Genomic DNA, 19,338 nt, shown 5'->3' on the forward strand with positions numbered 1-19,338 from the left:
ACAAGAAATTTGTCTTGGTGCATATGCTCTCAGTATACATAAAAGAAAATATAGATTTGTCAAGAATCATGTGGTACAACACTTAATGAATGTCACAGGGGTCAAATAAGCAATGAAGAAACAATCAATATTTATAAAAATCTTAGGATACAAGCAAGAAGTTACAGTCATACAGTCCTAAGTGGGAGGAAATGGGTGATAGGAATGATGAGAAAAAAACCTAGTAGAAATAGAAGTATAGATTTAGTAAAAGGTTTGACAGTGTTGAGGGAATTATTGGTTTAGCAGAGTGATGGCGTTCAGGGAAAAACCCCTCTTCTTGTGTCTAATTGTCTTGGTGTGCAGTGCTCTGTAGTGATAATTTGAGGGTAGGAGTTGAAACAGTTTATGTCCAGGATGCGAGGGGTCAGTAAATATTTTCACAGCCCTCTTTTTGACTTGTGCAGTATACAGGTCCTCAATGGAAGGCAGATTGGCAGCAATTTTTTTTTCTGCAGTTCTGAATTTTCCTCTAAAATCTGTGTCAGTCTTGTTGGGTTGCGGAACCAAACCAGACGGTTATAGAGGTGCAGAAAACAGACTGAATGATTCCTCTGTAGAACTGTATCAGCAGCTCTTTGGGCAGTTTGAGCTTCCTGAGTATTCCTGATTAGGGCATTGCCAGATAAGAATCTTTGTTATATGTTATTCTATGTCTTATGTGTTTATTGTATGGATTTTACAGAGCTGATGCCCTCTATTAACATGAGACTTGTAATCTTCTCCAATGGCTACTGCAGTTCTTCCCATCCCCCCAACTTTTCTACAATTTCATTGATTAAAAAGCTTTCTGGTTTTAGTCTGATAGTTATGTGAGATTTGCTTGCTGTATGAACTCTTACATGATACTAATTCTGCTGAACATATTGGGATTTGCTTCTGAGTGAGACACATTAATGTCTTACTCTTCAAGCTGACATGATGTATTAACCCATGGTTTGTTTTAATTTGTGGAATTAAATGCAATTAGCTGAATTCAGATATTATGTTCAGGAATAAAACATTGTTCACAAACCTTAATAATTGGGTTTACACAACCAGCTAAACCCAAAGCATCAGTGCAACAGCTTGACATGGTATTTTTTTTAATATTATTATTATTATTATTATTATTAATAATAATAATTACTTATTTATTTATTTATTGGATTTGTATGCCGCCCCTCTCCGCAGACTCGGGGCGGCTAACAACAATGATAAAAAACAACATGTAACAATCCAATTTAATAAAACAACTAAAAACCCTTATTATAAAAAAACCAAACATACACACAAACATACCATACATAACTTGTAATGGCCATGGGGAGGAATATCCTAACTCCCCCATGCCTGGCGACAAACGTGGGTCTTGAGTAATTTGCGAAAGACAAGGAAGGTGGGGGCCGTTCTAATCTCTGGGGGGAATTGATTCCAGAGGGCCGGGACCGCCACAGAGAAGGCTCTTCCCCTGGGGCCTGCCAAACGACATTGTTTGGTCGATGGGACCTGGAGAAGGCCAACTCTGTGGGACCTTATCGGCCGCTGGGATTCGTGCGGTAGAATGCACCCTCATAATGGTTTATGAATCATAATGACTGTTTTCACTTATCATACCACATCAGTCAAATATATCACACTTTAAAAAGCAGCACAGTAGTTAATTAATTCCCAAATTGAAACTTCCTGAGAGTGGAACATATTCTTGGATAAATTTCTCATTTCAGGCTCTCTGTGATGTGAAACCAACTGTGTCTGACATTTCTTTTCCCAATACATAGACCCTGGCCTTGGCTACCACTTTTTGGAATCATTTCCCTTGATGTCACCTGCTTGGATTTGACCTGCTGGGTACCACGGGAAGACTTTTCTTTTTCTATAACGCCCCCCCCCCCAATGACATCTCCCTGAAGTTGCTCTAAGTGGCTGGGATAGATTTGGGCATGTCTAAGAAGCAGCTACAGCTCTTCCAAACTGGCGTGTCCTGTGGTTAAAAAGAAACCAGATTCATTCTATAAGGGGCCTAATAAAAGCGGGGGATGTAGAGAAGGACCCTCAATTGCTGAACTGCCGAACTTTTCAAGTCATCTTTCATTTTTATAGGCAAAAAGAGGACACCAACCAGATGTTTCTCCTTTAAGAAGAGTGTAGGAGGCAAGCCAGAGACACATATCTTCTCCTATCCCACCACTTTTCTGTTTCCAGCCCCTCTGGGATTGATATACCAGCCCTATAAATACTACAGTAGTTATTTTTCTTATAAGGGCTAATAGTTGCAATGTTACATACATTTTTCCCCTTCCTTCCCTTTCCTATTTTTCCTTAGCATTGGACACAAAGCAGAAGCACAAAATAAATGCAGATAGGAAGAGAAAATGAATCCAATATGATGAAACCAACTGTGTTTAAAAAAAACATTTCCAGCATATTTTTGGCACAGAATCTGCTAATTCAAAGCGCTAAAAAAATCCGAATCTCTTAAGTGTGACAGGATGCCTCTGACATTTTCCTGCTACCTGCTTAACAGATGTTCCTTTCCAGGCAAAAATTAAGGGAGAATCATAAATGAAAGCAAAAATGCCTCAGTCCCCAGCCTGTGCCATGTTTTATCCAAGAATAAAATTATCTACAGACAATATATTTTTAAAAACATCTTTAAAATATAGCGTTCAGCCATACTGGGGAATATGTTACAGTGCGGACAGTGTACTAAACAAAATCAGGTTTTGCACTTTAATGCATACCACTGTATGAATGTTCCTATGCTCAACTAATCTGAAATAAAAACCTTGTAGTTCTATTTCCCTCTTTCCAAGAAACACTGGGGAATTTTGATAAAAGAGAAAGGAAGAGAGAATAATTTTTATTTACCATTTCCTTTACCCTGAGTTTCTTTTCCTGCTCTGCTATTTAGTTCTAGAAACCTCCCAAATCTCTATTACATTGCTTTATTCCAGGGAGAAAAAAATATTTCTTATCCTTTTCTTTTTTTACAAAAAAACCCATTCCTGTGTAGCACAGCCGTTCCTTTATTTCTTGATCGATTGTTTAAATTTGCTATGTTAGAGTGCACGTCCTCTACACTCAACTAGAGCACAAGGAAAACATTTTTATTGTGACCCTCGAATGCCCCATTTACCCAAAATGTGCACTGGTTTCCAGAATATGCTCCTTCAATGACAATATGTCTTAATATTTTAAAGTATTTCTTCTATGAGTTCCTGGGCTGTAAAAACTGGTTTTAAATTTAGTAGGAGCTCAACTCCAATTGCACAACCACATCCGAATATTACAGGATTACTTTATTATTCTTGGAATGTGATCTTTTTGTGATCTGCTTCTAGGGAAGTGCTCTTTTTTTTTTTTACAGCTCTTCATTTCCTCCACAAGTCCTCCCTACAGATATTTTTATAACTTTCACAGAGTTAACTCACGGAAGCATTTCAATTTTGTTTCCCCAACTACAGTGCCACATCACTTAGAGCACAACTTTGAAATGCCCACTTGGGTGACTGCATATAATCCATGAACTCAAATATGCATTTGTTCCTATTTCCTCTCTGTTGCCTCTCTCCAGTCATGTCCTACAATATTTCTCCCTTACAGTTCATGCAGTCAGGCACCCATTGGATTGCTCAGTTAGTTTCCAAAAGATTTCTGTAATATTTACAGTGAACAAATGGGAATCAAGCCACTATAAAGATTTTTCCTCTTGTCTTTCTTTTTGTTATTACTAGAAGAACCACATGCTGAGATGCAACAGGGGAGGAATCTGAAGACAAGAATCAAGAATAGCCATTAATTAGTTAGAAATTTAGCAGAAGGCACACCTAAAATTATTTGTTGCCTTGGTTAATATGGCTTGGTTAATATAAATCCCAACAATCATTAAAATAGCCAGAACTTTATGGTGCAAATATCAAGTAGGGGATAGCAGTGAAGATTTAGATGTTCAATAGTTCGGTAATTCAAATTTATTATTTACTTTATTTAATAAGGTCTGGATAATGTATAAATAGCTTATTAGGAAAGATTTTTCTTGTGGTTAGCTCTGGCCCAGCTCTTGCCCCAAGGACTGTGGATGTGGGGGAGACATCCACATGCTGCAGGCCTGTTTTGTCCCCGGTGGAATCTGCTGATGACCAAGAAGACATGAGTGACAGGGAGGAGGAGAGTGGGGCAGACAGCTCAGAAAATGAGGCCACCTGTGGTTGGGTGGGGCTGTAGTAATTAGTGAGGCTGCTATAAATAGCAGCCTGTGGGTTTGGCCATTGTGGAGGATTATCTGATCGTTGTGTTTCGTGACTGCTTTACTGACTTTGACTTTTTGTGTGCTGATTTTTCCCCACTTTGAAACTAAACCAGAGCAAAGTGTGTTTCACTTTGTGAAAGAAGGACTGTGAATTGCCCCACAGCTGCAAGCTAAGTATCACAGAACTGATAAGGGACTTGTACAAATTACCAGTTTGGTTGGAGACGAGTGCTCTTTGCTATACCAAAAGAGGGCTTAGTTTAAGTGAATTTTCATTATAAAGAACATTGTTTTGAATTTTCAAACGTGTGTGTGTCTGAAATTTGTACCTGTGGATTTTTGGGAGGAGTCTACCAGAGAGCCAGACAGAACAATTTTTAGGAGGAAATCTAAGATAGTTACTCTTGACTAGGCCAATTTCTCTCTCTCTCTCGTCTTACTGAGATCCATTTAGGTGTACTTGTTCCCCTACCAATTTCTAAAAGTTCACCTAGAACAGTGATGACGAACCTTTTTTTGGTTCGTGTGCAAAAAAGGTGTGTACATGCTTGCCCTCCCCATATGCATGCACACAACACCCCCTACACATGTACACAGACCTCACTGAAGCCTCTGGATTTTGAGTAGGCCATTGGGCTGTTTTTAGCCATTCCCAGGCTTCAGAAAAGCTTCCTGAAGCCTGGGTAGAGCGAAAATTGACCAAACAGGCCAACAAACATCCTGTTGGCTCGCTGAATCATTTTTCTCCATCCCCAGGCTTCAGGAGGGGATGTGAAAAATGGACCAATGGGCTAACTGGAAATTCAGAAATGAACATCCAATTGGCTTGATGGCCTATTTTTTTGCCATTCCCAGGGTTCAAGAGCCTCTCCTGAAGCCCGGGGATGGAGAAAAATGATGCAAATTTCTAAAATGTCTAAAAGTGGGGAATTCTCATCTACAACCCTGGATAATTGGTTTTCTTTTATTTAAAATCACAAGGGCTGCAAATGAACGTAAGAATATCCAAAGTTCAAATTGGACAGGGTGGAAATCAGTACAGTGGTACCTCGAGATACGAGTTTAATTCGTTCCGGACCTGGGCTCTTAAGTCGAGCAGCTCTTATCTCGAACGACTTTTCCCCATAGGAATTAATGTAAATAATTTTAATTGGTTCCAGCCCTCAAAAAACTCACAAAGTTAGTCTAAATTATGCAGAAAGACATGTTTTTAATGAAGAAATGTACATGTACATATAAATGAATAATGAAGTTTCTTTCACTTAACTTGTAAACTTTCTTAAACTTTTAAATTTACATATGTTCAACTTCTCTGCCACCCAATCCTGTAGGACAGAGGTCCCCAACCCTTTTTGCACCAGGGACCGGCTTTAAGCGATCAAGAGAGGAATGGGTGAATGAATGGACGGAGGGTGGGAAGGAAGGAAGGAAAGGGGGAAGGGACAGGAACAGAGGAAGGAAGCAAGGAAACTTATGAAAGGGGAGAGTAAGAGAGGAATGAGTGAAGGGAGGGAGGGAGGGAGGGAAGAAGGTGGGAAGGAGAAAGAAAAGAAGAAATAGAGGAAGGGAAGGTAAAAGAGAGAAAGAAAAAGAGCAAGAAAGAAAGCTGCAAGCACCCCCCCGAGCCCCCCAGGCCGGCTGCAACCTTTTAAAACACGCGCGCCACTTCGCAGCTGTCTCCTGAAGCCGAACGCGGAAGTTAGCGTTTGGCTTCAGGAGACAGCTCCTTGGCGCTTGTATCTCGAATTTGGGCTTGTAAGTAGAACAAAAATATCTCTCCCCTCCCAGCTCTTATCTCGAGTTGCTCTTAAGTAGAGCAGCTCTTATGTCGGGGTTCCACTGTATATCCTTTCCTCTTTTTTGTGGCTGAGGTATGTTTCTTGCAAGGTTCTGGCATCCTTTCTCCTGCTGCTCAAACATTTCTGCATGATGAACCTAGTGCTCAACCAATAGTTCTCCTATTCATTTGTTATTCTGCTTCACGAGACTGTCTCCAGAGAATTTTTTAAAAATGAGATTAGGTTTGCCCTGAGGTTTGCAAACTGACAAAAAAGCAGACATACTCATAGACAAAAGGAGTGACGAACAAGAGGAAGCCAGAGGGAAATAATTTTTTAAGGCAAAGCAACTGAAGCAATGAACGTGGCTTAGCATTTATACTTTATTAAGTCTAGATTGAGATTCATTTTCAGACATTCTTGCTTAAGCAGTAATTTAAGTGGGGTTAATCTCCAGACATATGGAAATTACTCATAGATGGTGGGTGGGGGCAAGTGGGTGGAAAACTGTACCAGCCCATTTGCTGGTTAATCAGAAGGATCAATTCATGCCTTCTTCCCATCAGTTTCCTTCTGGAAAGCGAAGTGAGGCCCTCATGCCCTCATCACCTCGAAGTTCGACTACTGTAATGCTCTCTACATGGGGCTACCTTTGAAAAGTGTTCAGAAACTTCAGATCGTGCAGAATGCAGCTGCGAAAGCAATCATGGGCTTCCCAAGGTATGCCCATGTTACACCAACACTCCGCAGTCTGCATTGGTTGCCGATCAATTTCCGGTCACAATTCAAAGTGTTGGTTATGACCTATAAAGTCCTTCATGGCATCGGACCAGAATACCTCCGGGACTGCCTTCTGCCGCACGAATCCTAGCGACCGGTTAGGTCCCACAGAGTGGCCTTCTCCGGGTCTCATCGACTAAACAATGTCATTTGGTGGGACCCAGGAGAAGAGCCTTCTCTGTGGCGGCCCCGACCCTCTGGAACCAGCTCCCCTCAGAGATTAGAACTGCCCCCACCCTCCTTGCCTTTCGTAAAGTTCTTAAGACCCATCTCTGCCATCAGGCATGGGGGAACTGAGACATCTCCCCCGGGCATATACAGTTTATACATGATATGTTTGCGTGTATGTTTGCTTTTAATAATGGGTTTTTTAGCATTTTTTAAATTATTAGATTTGTTCTTATATTGTTCTTGTTATTGTTGTGAGCCGCCCCGAGTCTACGGAGAGGGGCATCATACAAATCTAATAAATAATAATAATAATAATAATAATAATAATAATGGATATTGATGTTTTTTATTGTCTCCAAATGATGACATATGAATTATGACTTCATCATACAACTTATGCAAATGTGGAATTGGCCTGAATTGTATTAGGATATCTGATGCAAAATTGAACATCGCAATGACAACATGGCATTCATGTTATCATTTTTCCTCCCTTGTGTCCAGGATGGGTATAAACAAAGTGAATTGTTCTCCAGTTTGCCAAATGTCATGGCGAACTAAATCTCCATGTTGCACTTAACAATTGATAAAAACTTGAGAAACAAGACATGAGAAGCAGCCTAAACCTGAGAAATGAGGCATGAGAAGGACAGAACTAAAAACCAGAAGTGGCAAGCCAGTGAAAATATCTAAATGTAAGCAGGAAACATAAACGGTGGCAACAAAAAGTAAAATAAAGAAGAGAGCAGTTATGGAAAAAGGCCTGATATCTGTACCACAGCTATTACTGTAATTAGCAATCACTTCTGCATTTTAAAAGGCTTTATATTCAAAGAAAGCATTGAAAAAAGAAATTATTGATTTACTTCAGAGGTCTTCAAAGTTGGCAACTTTAAGACTTGTGGACTTCAATTCTCAGAATTAGCTGGCTGGAGAATTCTGGGAGTTGAAGTCCACAAGTCTTAAAGTTGCCAAGTTTGAGGACCCCTAGTTTACTTATTCTATTTTAAAGCTGCCCTTTCTCCAAGCAGTTCAAGCCATTCTACACAGTTTGCCTGTGCTACCATTACTGCAGCCTCGTAAATACAGTAGGTTGTGATGAAGGTTACTGTAACTGATTTACTTGGTGGAAATGTTCTTCTGTTTTCTTCAGCATAAAATCAGCAAAATACAATAAGCCACATTGCCTATGATCATTTTTCCTTCTTGGCACAAGAATGGCCAAGAATGTAAATAAATTTCTCAGTTATTCCTCCGCCTTAAAGTTGCATCTGTTGCCTTTGATTTATATTGGTCAGGAATGGAGTTGAAATCCAATTCATTTAGAGAACACCCAGGTGGGATTCTTGGGTTGTTGGGGAGGGGGGATGTTGCTCTGCATTGACTTAATGCATTCACAACAACATGCAAAACACCGATCTGCCAACTGAGGGTGCATCATGAACTTTCTAGACAAGAAAAATATTCTTGATAGCAAACATGATTCCTTAAACAAATGTCTCTTCACATTCCTTACAGCAATCAAACATAAATAGATGGAATAAGATATTCAGCAAAGACTATTCCAAATGTGATTTTAGATGTTTAGATGTTTAGTCTTTAAAAACAGAATACAATTAAATGTATGTACACAAATACTCACATACCTGAAGCAGCTATAGTGCTGAAATCACTTTTGGCACAATGACGGGGGGAAAAAATAAAATAAAGCATACATTTAATCGCATGCTACATGTTACATTGCAGCCAGGGGTTAAAACTTGCTATTTTGCAGAGACATTTAGCGATGAAAAGCGGACACGATTAGAACAGAATCGCTTCCCCCTCCCTGCACGCTTCCAGAACCACTTCTGAATGGTAAATGTAGCTGTCTAAACCATGACTTCATACGGAAGAACTACTGGCAAATGAATGGCTGGGTTTCCTTCACCTCCCCAAGCCCTATAAACTGCAAATCATCTTCTCCCAAAGCTGGCTTCACAGTTCAAAGAGGTTTGCTGGGTTAACAATATGCAGTAGTCTGGCCCACGTTATCCTATTTCCATGAACGGATTAACTCTGGGATCTTCCAACTTTGCAAGTCTTTGCATGCGTTCATGGCATGTACTTTTTGCCTCATTATTATTTTTCAAGGCATTGAAATCCCAGCAGCCGATAAGGTCCCACAGAGTTGGCCTTCTCAGGGTCCCGCTGACTAAATAGTGTCGTTTGGTGGGCCCCAGAGGGAGAACCTTCTCTGTGGCGGCCCCGGCCCTCTGAAATCAACTCCCCCCAGAGATTAGAACTGCCCCCACCCTCCTTGTCTTTCACAAATTACTTAAGACCCACCTGTATCGCCAGGCATGGGGGAATTGAGACATCTCCCCCAGGCTTTTATAGTTTTATGTATGGTATGCGTGTGTTGCACGGTTTTTAAATGATGGGTTTTTCAGATGTTTTTTAATATTAGATTTGTTTACATTGTAACACTGTTGTTATTATTGTTGTTGGGCGGCATACAAATCTAATAAATTATTATTATTGTTGTTGTTGTTGTTGTTGTTGTTGTTATTATTATTATTATTATTATTATTATTATTATTATTATTATTATTATTATAGAAACATAGAAACATAGAAGACTGACGGCAGAAAAAGACCTCATGGTCCATCTAGTCTGCCCTTATACTATTTTCTGTATTTTATCTTAGGATGGATATATGTTTATCCCAGGCATGTTTAAATTCAGTTACTGTGAATTTACCAACCACGTCTGCTGGAAGTTTGTTCCAAGGATCTACTACTCTTTCAGTAAAATAATATTTTCTCATGTTGCTTTTGATCTTTCCCCCAACTAACTTCAGATTGTGTCCCCTTGTTCTTGTGTTCACTTTCCTATTAAAAACACTTCCCTCCTGGACCTTATTTAACCCTTTAACATATTTAAATGTTTCGATCATGTCCCCCCTTTCCCTTCTGTCCTCCAGACTATACAGATTGAGTTCATTAAGTCTTTCCTGATACGTTTTATGCTTAAGACCTTCCACCATTCTTGTGGCCCGTCTTTGGACCCGTTCAATTTTGTCAATATCTTTTTGTAGGTGAGGTCTCCAGAACTGAACACAGTATTCCAAATGTGGTCTCACCAGCGCTCTATATAGCGGGATCATAATCTCCCTCTTCCTGCTTGTTATACCTCTAGCTATGCAGCCAAGCATCCTACTTGCTTTCCCTACCGCCTGACTGCACTGTTCACCCATTTTGAGACTGTCAGAAATCACTACCCCTAAATCCTTCTCTTCTAAAGTTTTTGCTAACACAGAACTGCCAATACATCATCATCATCAATATTATTATTATTATTATTATTATTATTATTATTATTATTATTATTATTATTATTATTATTATTATATGCCCCACTGTCCGCTACAATTGGAACTATTCCAAACACAACGAGGGCTGCATCTATCTAACAGACAAGGGAAGCAGGCAAAAAATTATCCAGCAGGTGTAGCTTTTTCCGATTACTCCACAGGACCACTCTCATCCGTAGGGCTGTCCTCCGATATGTAAAGAAAAATAGCTAAGTTCCTTGTGACATCTGGCAAACCTATTTCACAGCTCCCAAACACAGAAGGATCCAATCCTTTTCTTGGGAGAAGATGGAATATTCAGGAATTAACTGCGTTTGATTTCCCAGGTTGAGGGCAGGAAAGTTCAAGAAAACATTTTTTAGGATAAAAAAAATGTGGTTGTTACTAAAAATTTAAGGACCTAACACTCCCTCCCTCCTCCCCCCATTTTTTTTTTTTTTTACATATTATGGTTTGGAGAACAGTCGTATTCCCACTGAGGTAAAAGTCAAGTCAACATCTTACATTTATTTGCCAAGAGCTGAGATTTATATTGGCCTCGAACAAGCCGGCAGGTGGAACCATCGCCATCGCAGACCCCACAGTTATCTTCCTTCACATGGCTTCCCAGCTGATGATCACAGCCAACAATCTGACAAAAGAGAAAGATGTGCAGTTCAAATTGAGCACCTCCTGACAGTTGGACCCATTTCTGAGCTTAGTCTCCGCCAATTTTCTTCATCACATTGTCTCCAAAGGGCCATAAAGCATGTTCGCAAGAAAAGGGAGAGCAAAATGAATTGGGTTGGTAGAGTTCCATCTGAAATCAGAAGCATTGCTTACAAGGCAAAAACAGCGTGCAGCATTTAAAAGTTGCTGAAGTGATTTTCTTTTTTTTTGGCCTCAGGCTCCTGTCAATATTTTTATAGTTAACATGTTTATTATGAAATAGTAACATGATTAAATCTCAATGAAAGTTCATCTTCACGTTTACTGTCTTGCAGGGAATTTAGCACTTTGCTGAAGAAAAGAAAGGTATCAGATCTAACCGCATGTTAAACCCAGGGGTTCCACTAACCTTCGCCACTGGTTCGTATTGTGACGTTTCATGCACACACGCTATGCTTGCGTGCACAGGCGCGTCTCCTCATGCAATTCTTATTTCGCGCATGTACAGTAACTATAATCAGCTCAAAACACAGCTGAGGAGCTGATCAGCTGTGCTTCAGGCAAAGGAAAGGTAAGTAGCAGCAGAGGAAAAAACTCCCAAACAGTAAAAAATTCCCCCCAAAAGATGGTGGCGCCCAGACTGGCACTGATTGAACCGGATCTACTGATGATGGCATCACGGATCCGGTGGCGTTGTTGTTTTTATTGTTTTGCTCATATTAAATATAATAAAAGCATCAGCATGTCTCTTGCACTCATTGGTTTAACCAGGGGTGGGTTCTTCCTGGTTAAACCAATGAGTGCAAGAGACATGCTGATGCTTTTATTAAGCAATAACAACACCATTGCATATGAGCAAAGCAATAACAACACCATTTAAGTAGTGTTCTGTCGGGCTCTCTGGTAGAATCCTCCCAAAAATTCACAGGTACAAATTTCAGACACACACACGCGTTTGAAAATTCAAAACAATGTTCTTTATAATGAAAATTCACTTAACCTAAGCCCTCTTTTGGTATAGCAAAGAGCACTCGTCTCCAACCAAACTGGTAATTTGTACAAGTCCCTTATCAGTTCTGTGATACTTAGATTGCAGCTGTGAGGCAATTCACAGTCCTTCTTCTTTCACAAAGTGAAACACACTTTGCTCTGGTTTAGTTTCAAAGCGGGGAAAAATCAGCACACAAAAGGTCAAAGTCAGTAAAGCAGTCATGAAACACAACGATCAGATAATCCTCCACAATGTCCAAACCCACAGCCACTAATTACCACAGCCCCACCCAACCACAGGTGGCCTCATTTTCTTTGATAATAATCTCTCAGTTGTTGTTGCCTATGCATCTCCGCATGCGTGGCTGTATCATTAACTCTTGTTCTGAATCCAAGGAGGAGCTAGATAATTGATCTCCTTCTGAGCTGTCTGCCACACTCTCCTCCTCCCTGTCACTCATGTCTTCTTGGTCAGAGGAGCCTTCATCAGCAGATTCCACTGGGGGGGGGACAGGCCTGCAGCATGTGGATGTCTCCCCCACATCCACAGTCCTTGGGGCAGGAGGTGGGCCAGAGCTAACCACAACAAGGGCAAAATCTTTTCCTCTAAATTTTTTGTGACCTTGAGTGCTCCACTCTAAAGCAAAATAGCATCTGATCCATAAAACAGAGCAGTCAAAGAAGAAGGATCCAAATGAGTGTGCCATCCCAGTTTTTGATTAACTATTCAGGCTTAGAGCATTTTTACCCAGGCTTTACAAAGCTTAAAGTAATGACATGCATTTCCGAAGATCAGATTAACACTGAAATATTCTTGTAATAAGCCATTGAAGTTAAATTTGATCTAGCTCAAACTGTGTCTGTTCAAATATTCCTCAGCTATATAAGCTGGCTTTCCAAAAATAGGATTTGTTAAAATGTAGTTATAAACACAGCATGAAGATACAGATACGTATCTTATTACATCCCATAGTACATTTCTTTGATTTACAAATCAAAATAACCAGAATAAGAATCGGAGCGATATGAAGCATCATTCCAATATTTTCTAACATTTAGGAAACTAGAAATGCTTAAAGGTACTTTCTAAAATCAAGTACAGTATTTTAGTCCTGGAAAGTATTTATTTTTTAAAAATCAAAGCTTTAAATTTAGTAGAATACATGAAGTCTAAGGCTGTCAAATTGCAATTGCAGAGACTGCGCCTGTTGCTTTAAGACATCCACAGCTGCAAAACAAGAATGCAGCTGTGACTTCTCCCATTCCGTCTGGCTCTCCCCTTTGTTCCCTCTGCTGTTTAATTCAGTATGTGTGAGAGAAGCAGCAGATAAACTACACCATAGCGGCATCTGTGATATTTGGCAATTCTAGACAGATTTCTTTCAACTTTGGAGTCTACTACTTCTCGACTGCTAATCATCTGTACTAGGGATGAGAGAAGTCACACGTATTTGTACTCTGATGTCAGAACCAAGGAGCAAATGCTTATGTGGATCATGGCATGGTTCAAACTTCAGTCCTTTGATGTTCAGCTAGTTGGGGCTGTGAAATAGGCTGACTTAGAAACAGCCTGTTATTTCAATAATATGTAACTCACTTGACCCTTATGTTTCCTCTCTATTTCTCCTTCAAGGTCTGAAGTTTTTGTTTCAAGTTTGAAATGATTCCCCCCCCCCCCACCTTTCCTATCTGAATATGATTTGTAATAAGTGTTTAACCGGCAGGACATAACTATAGGTTTACACTTTATTTAAGTTTGACTTACACTTACAAAAACAACAGCAGCAGCCTGGTGAGGGGGACAGCGACATGCAAAACTGTGTTGCGGTATTTAGAACTAAGACGCCTTAAACAAGATTGCCCACAGGATCATATGCTGCAACGTCCTGCCTGTCGGCAACTACTTCAGCTTCAACCACAACAACACAAGAGCACACAACAGATTTAAACTTAATATTAACCGCTCCAAACTTGACTGTAAAAAATATGACTTCAGTAACCGAGTTGTCGAAGCGTGGAACTCATTACCAGACTCCATAGTGTCATCCCCAAACCCCCAACAAAGCAAGGTCTTTTTGCACGTGCATTGTGATGTTGCATGAATCTACAAAAGGGCAAGACAGTGATGTAATGATGCTTTCTGATGAAAATGGCAAATTCCCATGAGACAAGAGTAAATGAGTCAGACATGTGCTTGTAATAGAGTAACATAGTCGGGACCTTGGAGGTCATCTACTCCAACCCCCTACTCAGACAGCATTATCTATTTCTGATAAATGGCTATCCATTTATCTCTTCTTGAAAGTCTCTAGTGATGGGGCACTCACCATTGTGCATTATAAGTATACAGGGAAACCTTTTTTTCTCTTTTACAACTAACTTAGAAAACACATCAGTATACAAACATTATAAAAATAGAGAATGAGAGAGAGGAAACATATTTCTCTTCTGAATTGCGAGCTACTTAAAAAAATACTGAAAGTAAGGGATTTTCAGAAAGATGATGACACTTGTTGAAGGCTTAAAGCTGGTAATTCAGATTTGTTAGCACCACTAATCATATCTTCTGGACTCATGGCTGTCTGAAAACAACATAACTCAACACAGTGGTCTAATAAAAGGAAAGCATGCTTTTCACCACATGCATGGACTTTAAGCATCTGTGGTACTTAACATCCGTCAATATGAACTTCTGTGAGTTTATATAAAATGCAGCAGAGCAAATTCATTGTGCTTTTTAAAAGTTAAGGTTTTTTTTTTTAAAAAAAATCTGTGCGTTTTAAAAAAGCCACATGAAGGTATACAGCCACAGTAAACAAAAAATTCACTGACCTAGACTGGTAATAGAATCAGCATCCCTATCGAAACCTGATGAATATTGCAGAGATAATTTTGCATTGTATCCTTATAAGAAGGATATGATTTCCTGAACACATTTGTTGAACTTCTGCCACCGAATTTCAGCAAAAGGAAGCTACATAATTTAATTTCAAGCAATGGATAGGAATTTTGAAGAAACAATAAAAAGAGGGCATCAGATGAGCTGAATCACTTACAATGGTGAATCCCTTCTGCAAAACAATGATATCTAATGAAGTGGTCCCCAACCTTTCTGAGTTCATAGACTGACGGCAATCTAGCTGCTATGCATGTGCAAATTCGTGTGCTTACTCGCTCTGGTCTCAATGAGCTGTAGATGTACCATTCTTCGGTCTGGGGGTTGGGGATCCCTGATCTAGTGGAATTCAAGAGATATGCCTTTTCAGAGTATCTGCCCTTTAGATTTAGATTTAATTGGATTTGTACACCGCCCCTCTCCGAGGACTCAGGGAAGCTCACAGCAAGTACAGAAAAACAAGAAACAATAATAACAATCCAATTAAAAAACATTAAAAAACTATCTTTAAAATTCTAATTTAAAAAAACTATCAATATCATTCATTCAACAATCAAACTAAATCATTCATTGGTGCTCCGAGTAACAGGGGAAGCTGTTTTCACCCTCCCCTGGCATTGAATTATGGGTTTGGGCACTCATGCATGCACGATAGTGGTTGCGCATGCTTTTTTGGCACCCGAGGAAAAAAAGGTTCACCATCACTGTTCTATTCTGTAGCATTTATGCTCATATTTAGAACACAGGACATAGAACAACAGAGTTGGAAAGGACTCCGTCTGGGCAAACACCAAGTTGAACTGGCTGCATTAAAAATTGTGACCCATTTTTTAAAATCACACTAAGATTCATACCTAAAATATGTTCACAAAGCAATATATGATACCAGAAAGGTCAGCAACTTAAGGCACTGAGGCTTGTGTGGATCATAAATTGGCATCCAAATGAAGGCCTAACCATCTACACCCCACAGTTATAACTATGTTTTCAATACACATGAATTTTGGCTCTTCTTACAGGTTTTTTTTCTTTTTACCCATATACACTAGCCCAGCAATGATAAGTGACAAGTCTTGCTTGAGCCTTGCCCACTCATAAATGCCTCGGGGTAAAGTGTTTTTCATTCCTTGTTACCATTGAGAAACTTGGCCAGGAAATAGTATAATAAAAACAAGCCAGAAAACCTAGCCAGGCATAGATAAATCTTTTCTCCCCCTCCCTTTCAAAGGTCTCTTCTGCACCACAAATTTTACGATCAAGAGCCTAATATTGGAACGGGTGTCTCTAATCTACTTAAACACTTGCTTTCAATTTGAACTTTGTTCGCATCCTATAATCTGTTTGCCATGTACCCTGTTGCTTTATTTGAATAGCTACAGATGACAGGATGCATTGCGAGTAAAAACTCAGCTCTCAAAAGTTGGTCACCAGACCTGACTGCAAGAGATGTAATTTACTGACAGACTGTGTTGTAAACTAATCTCAAAAGATTGTGAAGAAAGAGGAAAAATGTCTACGCCTGCAAAAAATGGAATCCTAATTCTGTATAATTTCCCTCACAAATAAATGTGCCACAGGCTCCAATAGATAAAACGGAAAGGACTGCTTATTTTTTTTTTAACAGAGAAAGGAATTTAACAGGGATCTTAATATATATCACATTATTCCATCTTCTAAAGTGATTATAAATGTGAAAATGATACATCTCCTCTTGCTTCTTAGAGAAAGAAAAAGGAAATGAAAAGGGCCGCTATGAAACTAATTCTTCAGACATTCACAAATTTCTTCTCCAAAATACACATGCATATAACCTATTCAGAGAAAGAAACCTGGTCTTTTATGGACCATGATCCTAGGGCCCTGGGTGTCAAAGTCAATTTCATTGAGGACAGCAACAGGGTTGTGTTTGACCCTGGGGGTTGGGTGGGCGTGGCCATCTTGATGTCACTCATGTCAGGGGCGCACATGGCCATCCCGAGCTCCATTTTCACTGGTAGAGGGTTGCAGGAGGCCATCGCAGGCTCCTAAGCTCCATTTTTGCTGGCAGAGGCACCACAGGCTGGTCCTTCGCTGTTTTCCTGATGACCCTGAAGGACAGATCTAAGCACCCCACTGGCTGGATTCAGCCCATGGGCCTTGAGTTTGACATCCCCACACTAGGGCAATTGTTCACAGACTTTGGTGATGGTAACTGGTATCTTAATCACAATGTTGGGTTACTCTTAACACACTCTATGTGGGCAGCTTTTGAGATGACCCAGAAGCTGCAGTGGCCCACAATGCAGCAACTAAATGGCCATGATTACGCAACATTTTTTAAAAAATCACTGCACTGGTTATTCACAGGATTTCAGGCTCAATCTGAAATGGTTTGTTAGCATCAGGATATGCTAGGCATTGCCTTGCCAAGACTCAATCTGCCCATCCAACAAGGACCTTTCTCTGCAGCATTGAAGCTGACTTCTCTCTCTCTCTCTCTCTCTGCCCCTCCCTCCCTCTCCTATTTTTAGGAAAATCTGAAAGAGGAATACCTAAGTTTACCCTCTTAAATTCTTATAGGAAAGGTGGTATATAAAACACTTGGCTTCCCTTCACTCCCCCCCTCCCCACCAAAGATACCTAACCTTCAAATAGAAAAATCCCAAAGGGACTGTCAAACAGTATATGAGCTTTCTTATGCTATCTTCATTGAAAATATGGGAATTGTATGGTGAGCATATGCTTGATGTATTTATTTTTTTTATGAATTTCTGGGGGATGTTTGAGTTCCTTTTCCCCGTCTACCTTAGGAATGCTTTGAGTGAGAAACTCCCTACAGATATATTTGATGAAAAGATTATACGATATAAATCTCTTCCAGATTCTATCATATGTTATAGAGAAGGTTGCAATCTCTATTTTGTTTTTGTGGGGGCATGGGGGTAATAACTGTTACACCACAGGTGCATTACATTTATAATCACATTGGACTTTTTGAATGGCGTATCAGGGAACACATCATAAACATTATATGTGAATAATATATGTAGTATGGGATTTGAAAAACTAAACTTTATTTAATTGCAATTGCCTAAATTTTGAAATTAACTAATTTGATAAAGTTACATTATCCCCATCAAATCATCTCCTGATTAAAGCCACAAAGGTCGATCAAAGTAATGACCAGCATTTGAATTTGAACCCAGAAGCTGACTTGCTACAACTTAAGTGCAATTCTGCTGTAGCAGCTGCTGCTGCATTCTGCATTCGTAGTATAGTAGATTCTAATTAGTCTTTGTTAGCCCAAACATGAGCTATTAATAGCAAAAGTCAATAGCAGCTGATCCAAGAATAGAATCGATTGAGATACTTGGCTGAGACCTCTATCTGCTAATCTATCAAGAAGAATCATAAATCCAAGTTATACAACCAACTTTTTAAGGATAGGGTGATGGGGTCTTGTCCAAAGATTGGAATTATTCTGGAACGAAAGAGCTCCTGGCTGAATAACAATTGTACAGTGGTACCTCTACCTAAGGACACCTCTACTTATGAACATTTCTAGATAAGGACCGGGTGTTCAAGATTTTTTTCCCTCTTCTCAAGAACCATTTTCCACTTACAAACCCGAGCCTCCGAAACTGTAACCAGAAAAGGCAGGGAGAAGCCTCTGTGGGGCCTCTCTAGGAATCTCCTGGGAGGAAACAGGACCAGAAAAGACAGGGAGAAGCCTCCATGGGGCCTCTCTAGGAATTTCCTGGGAGGAAACAGGGCCCCCACCCTCCCTGTGGTTTCCCCAATTGCACACATTATTTGCTTTTACATTGCTATGGGAAAAATTGCTTCTTCTTACAAACTTTTCTACTTAAGAACCTGGTCACGGAACAAATTAAGTTTGTAAGTAGAGGTACCATTGTATCTTGCTGTGATTCATCCTAGTTACATATAGCTTCATTTGTGTTTCCTCTGGTGCTTTATGGCTTGCTTCTAGGCACCAAATGAAGACTTCCTCATAGACTGAAAGTGGTTCCTTGAGGGAGTAGGTACTTTAGTATATTCAGTATCAAAATGAAGGTTCAAATCAGCATCAAGATCAGCAATGTTATCTCCAAAGTACCTTTCACATTTATCAAAACGTGTCTTTGAAGACTTCATATGAGGTTTTCTGCAGACAATAAGCCTTGACAGCCCTAAAGTTTTCTGCTTGGTATGACTTGAGGATCCAGAGGAGTGTACAATATCCATTCTTTGCAGCCTTTGTAACAAGTGCGCAAGTGTGCTAAGTTTCAAGATGATTCTTAAATCTGTCCATACTGTAATTATCTCTAGACCTGGTCTAGTGTCAAGGGCTTCCCAGAAAATACCAGACACACATGGCAGTGTTTTAGGGCAATCATGTCAATGGCCCATTCTGTTTCCCCTTTGTTAAATCAACAGGGGTACAGATAAGGTCAACAACCCTGGCTTTTT

The 19,338-nt window shown here is 39.8% G+C and overlaps 1 protein-coding gene across 2 annotated transcripts in view; it reads right to left on the bottom strand.

The window, feature by feature from the left end:
• The window catches only part of ADAMTSL1 (ADAMTS like 1), a 637,539-nt gene that overhangs the window by 159,405 nt on the left and 458,796 nt on the right, over positions 1–19,338 (bottom strand). For both annotated transcript variants that reach the window (XM_070742526.1, XM_070742525.1), the window contains exon 6: positions 10,860–10,986. In XM_070742526.1, coding sequence (XP_070598627.1) covers positions 10,860–10,986 — 127 coding nt within the window. The remainder of the gene's footprint in view (positions 1–10,859; positions 10,987–19,338) is intronic.

This window comes from Erythrolamprus reginae, chromosome 2, assembly GCF_031021105.1.
Source record: "Erythrolamprus reginae isolate rEryReg1 chromosome 2, rEryReg1.hap1, whole genome shotgun sequence".
NCBI lineage: Eukaryota > Metazoa > Chordata > Lepidosauria > Squamata > Dipsadidae > Erythrolamprus > Erythrolamprus reginae.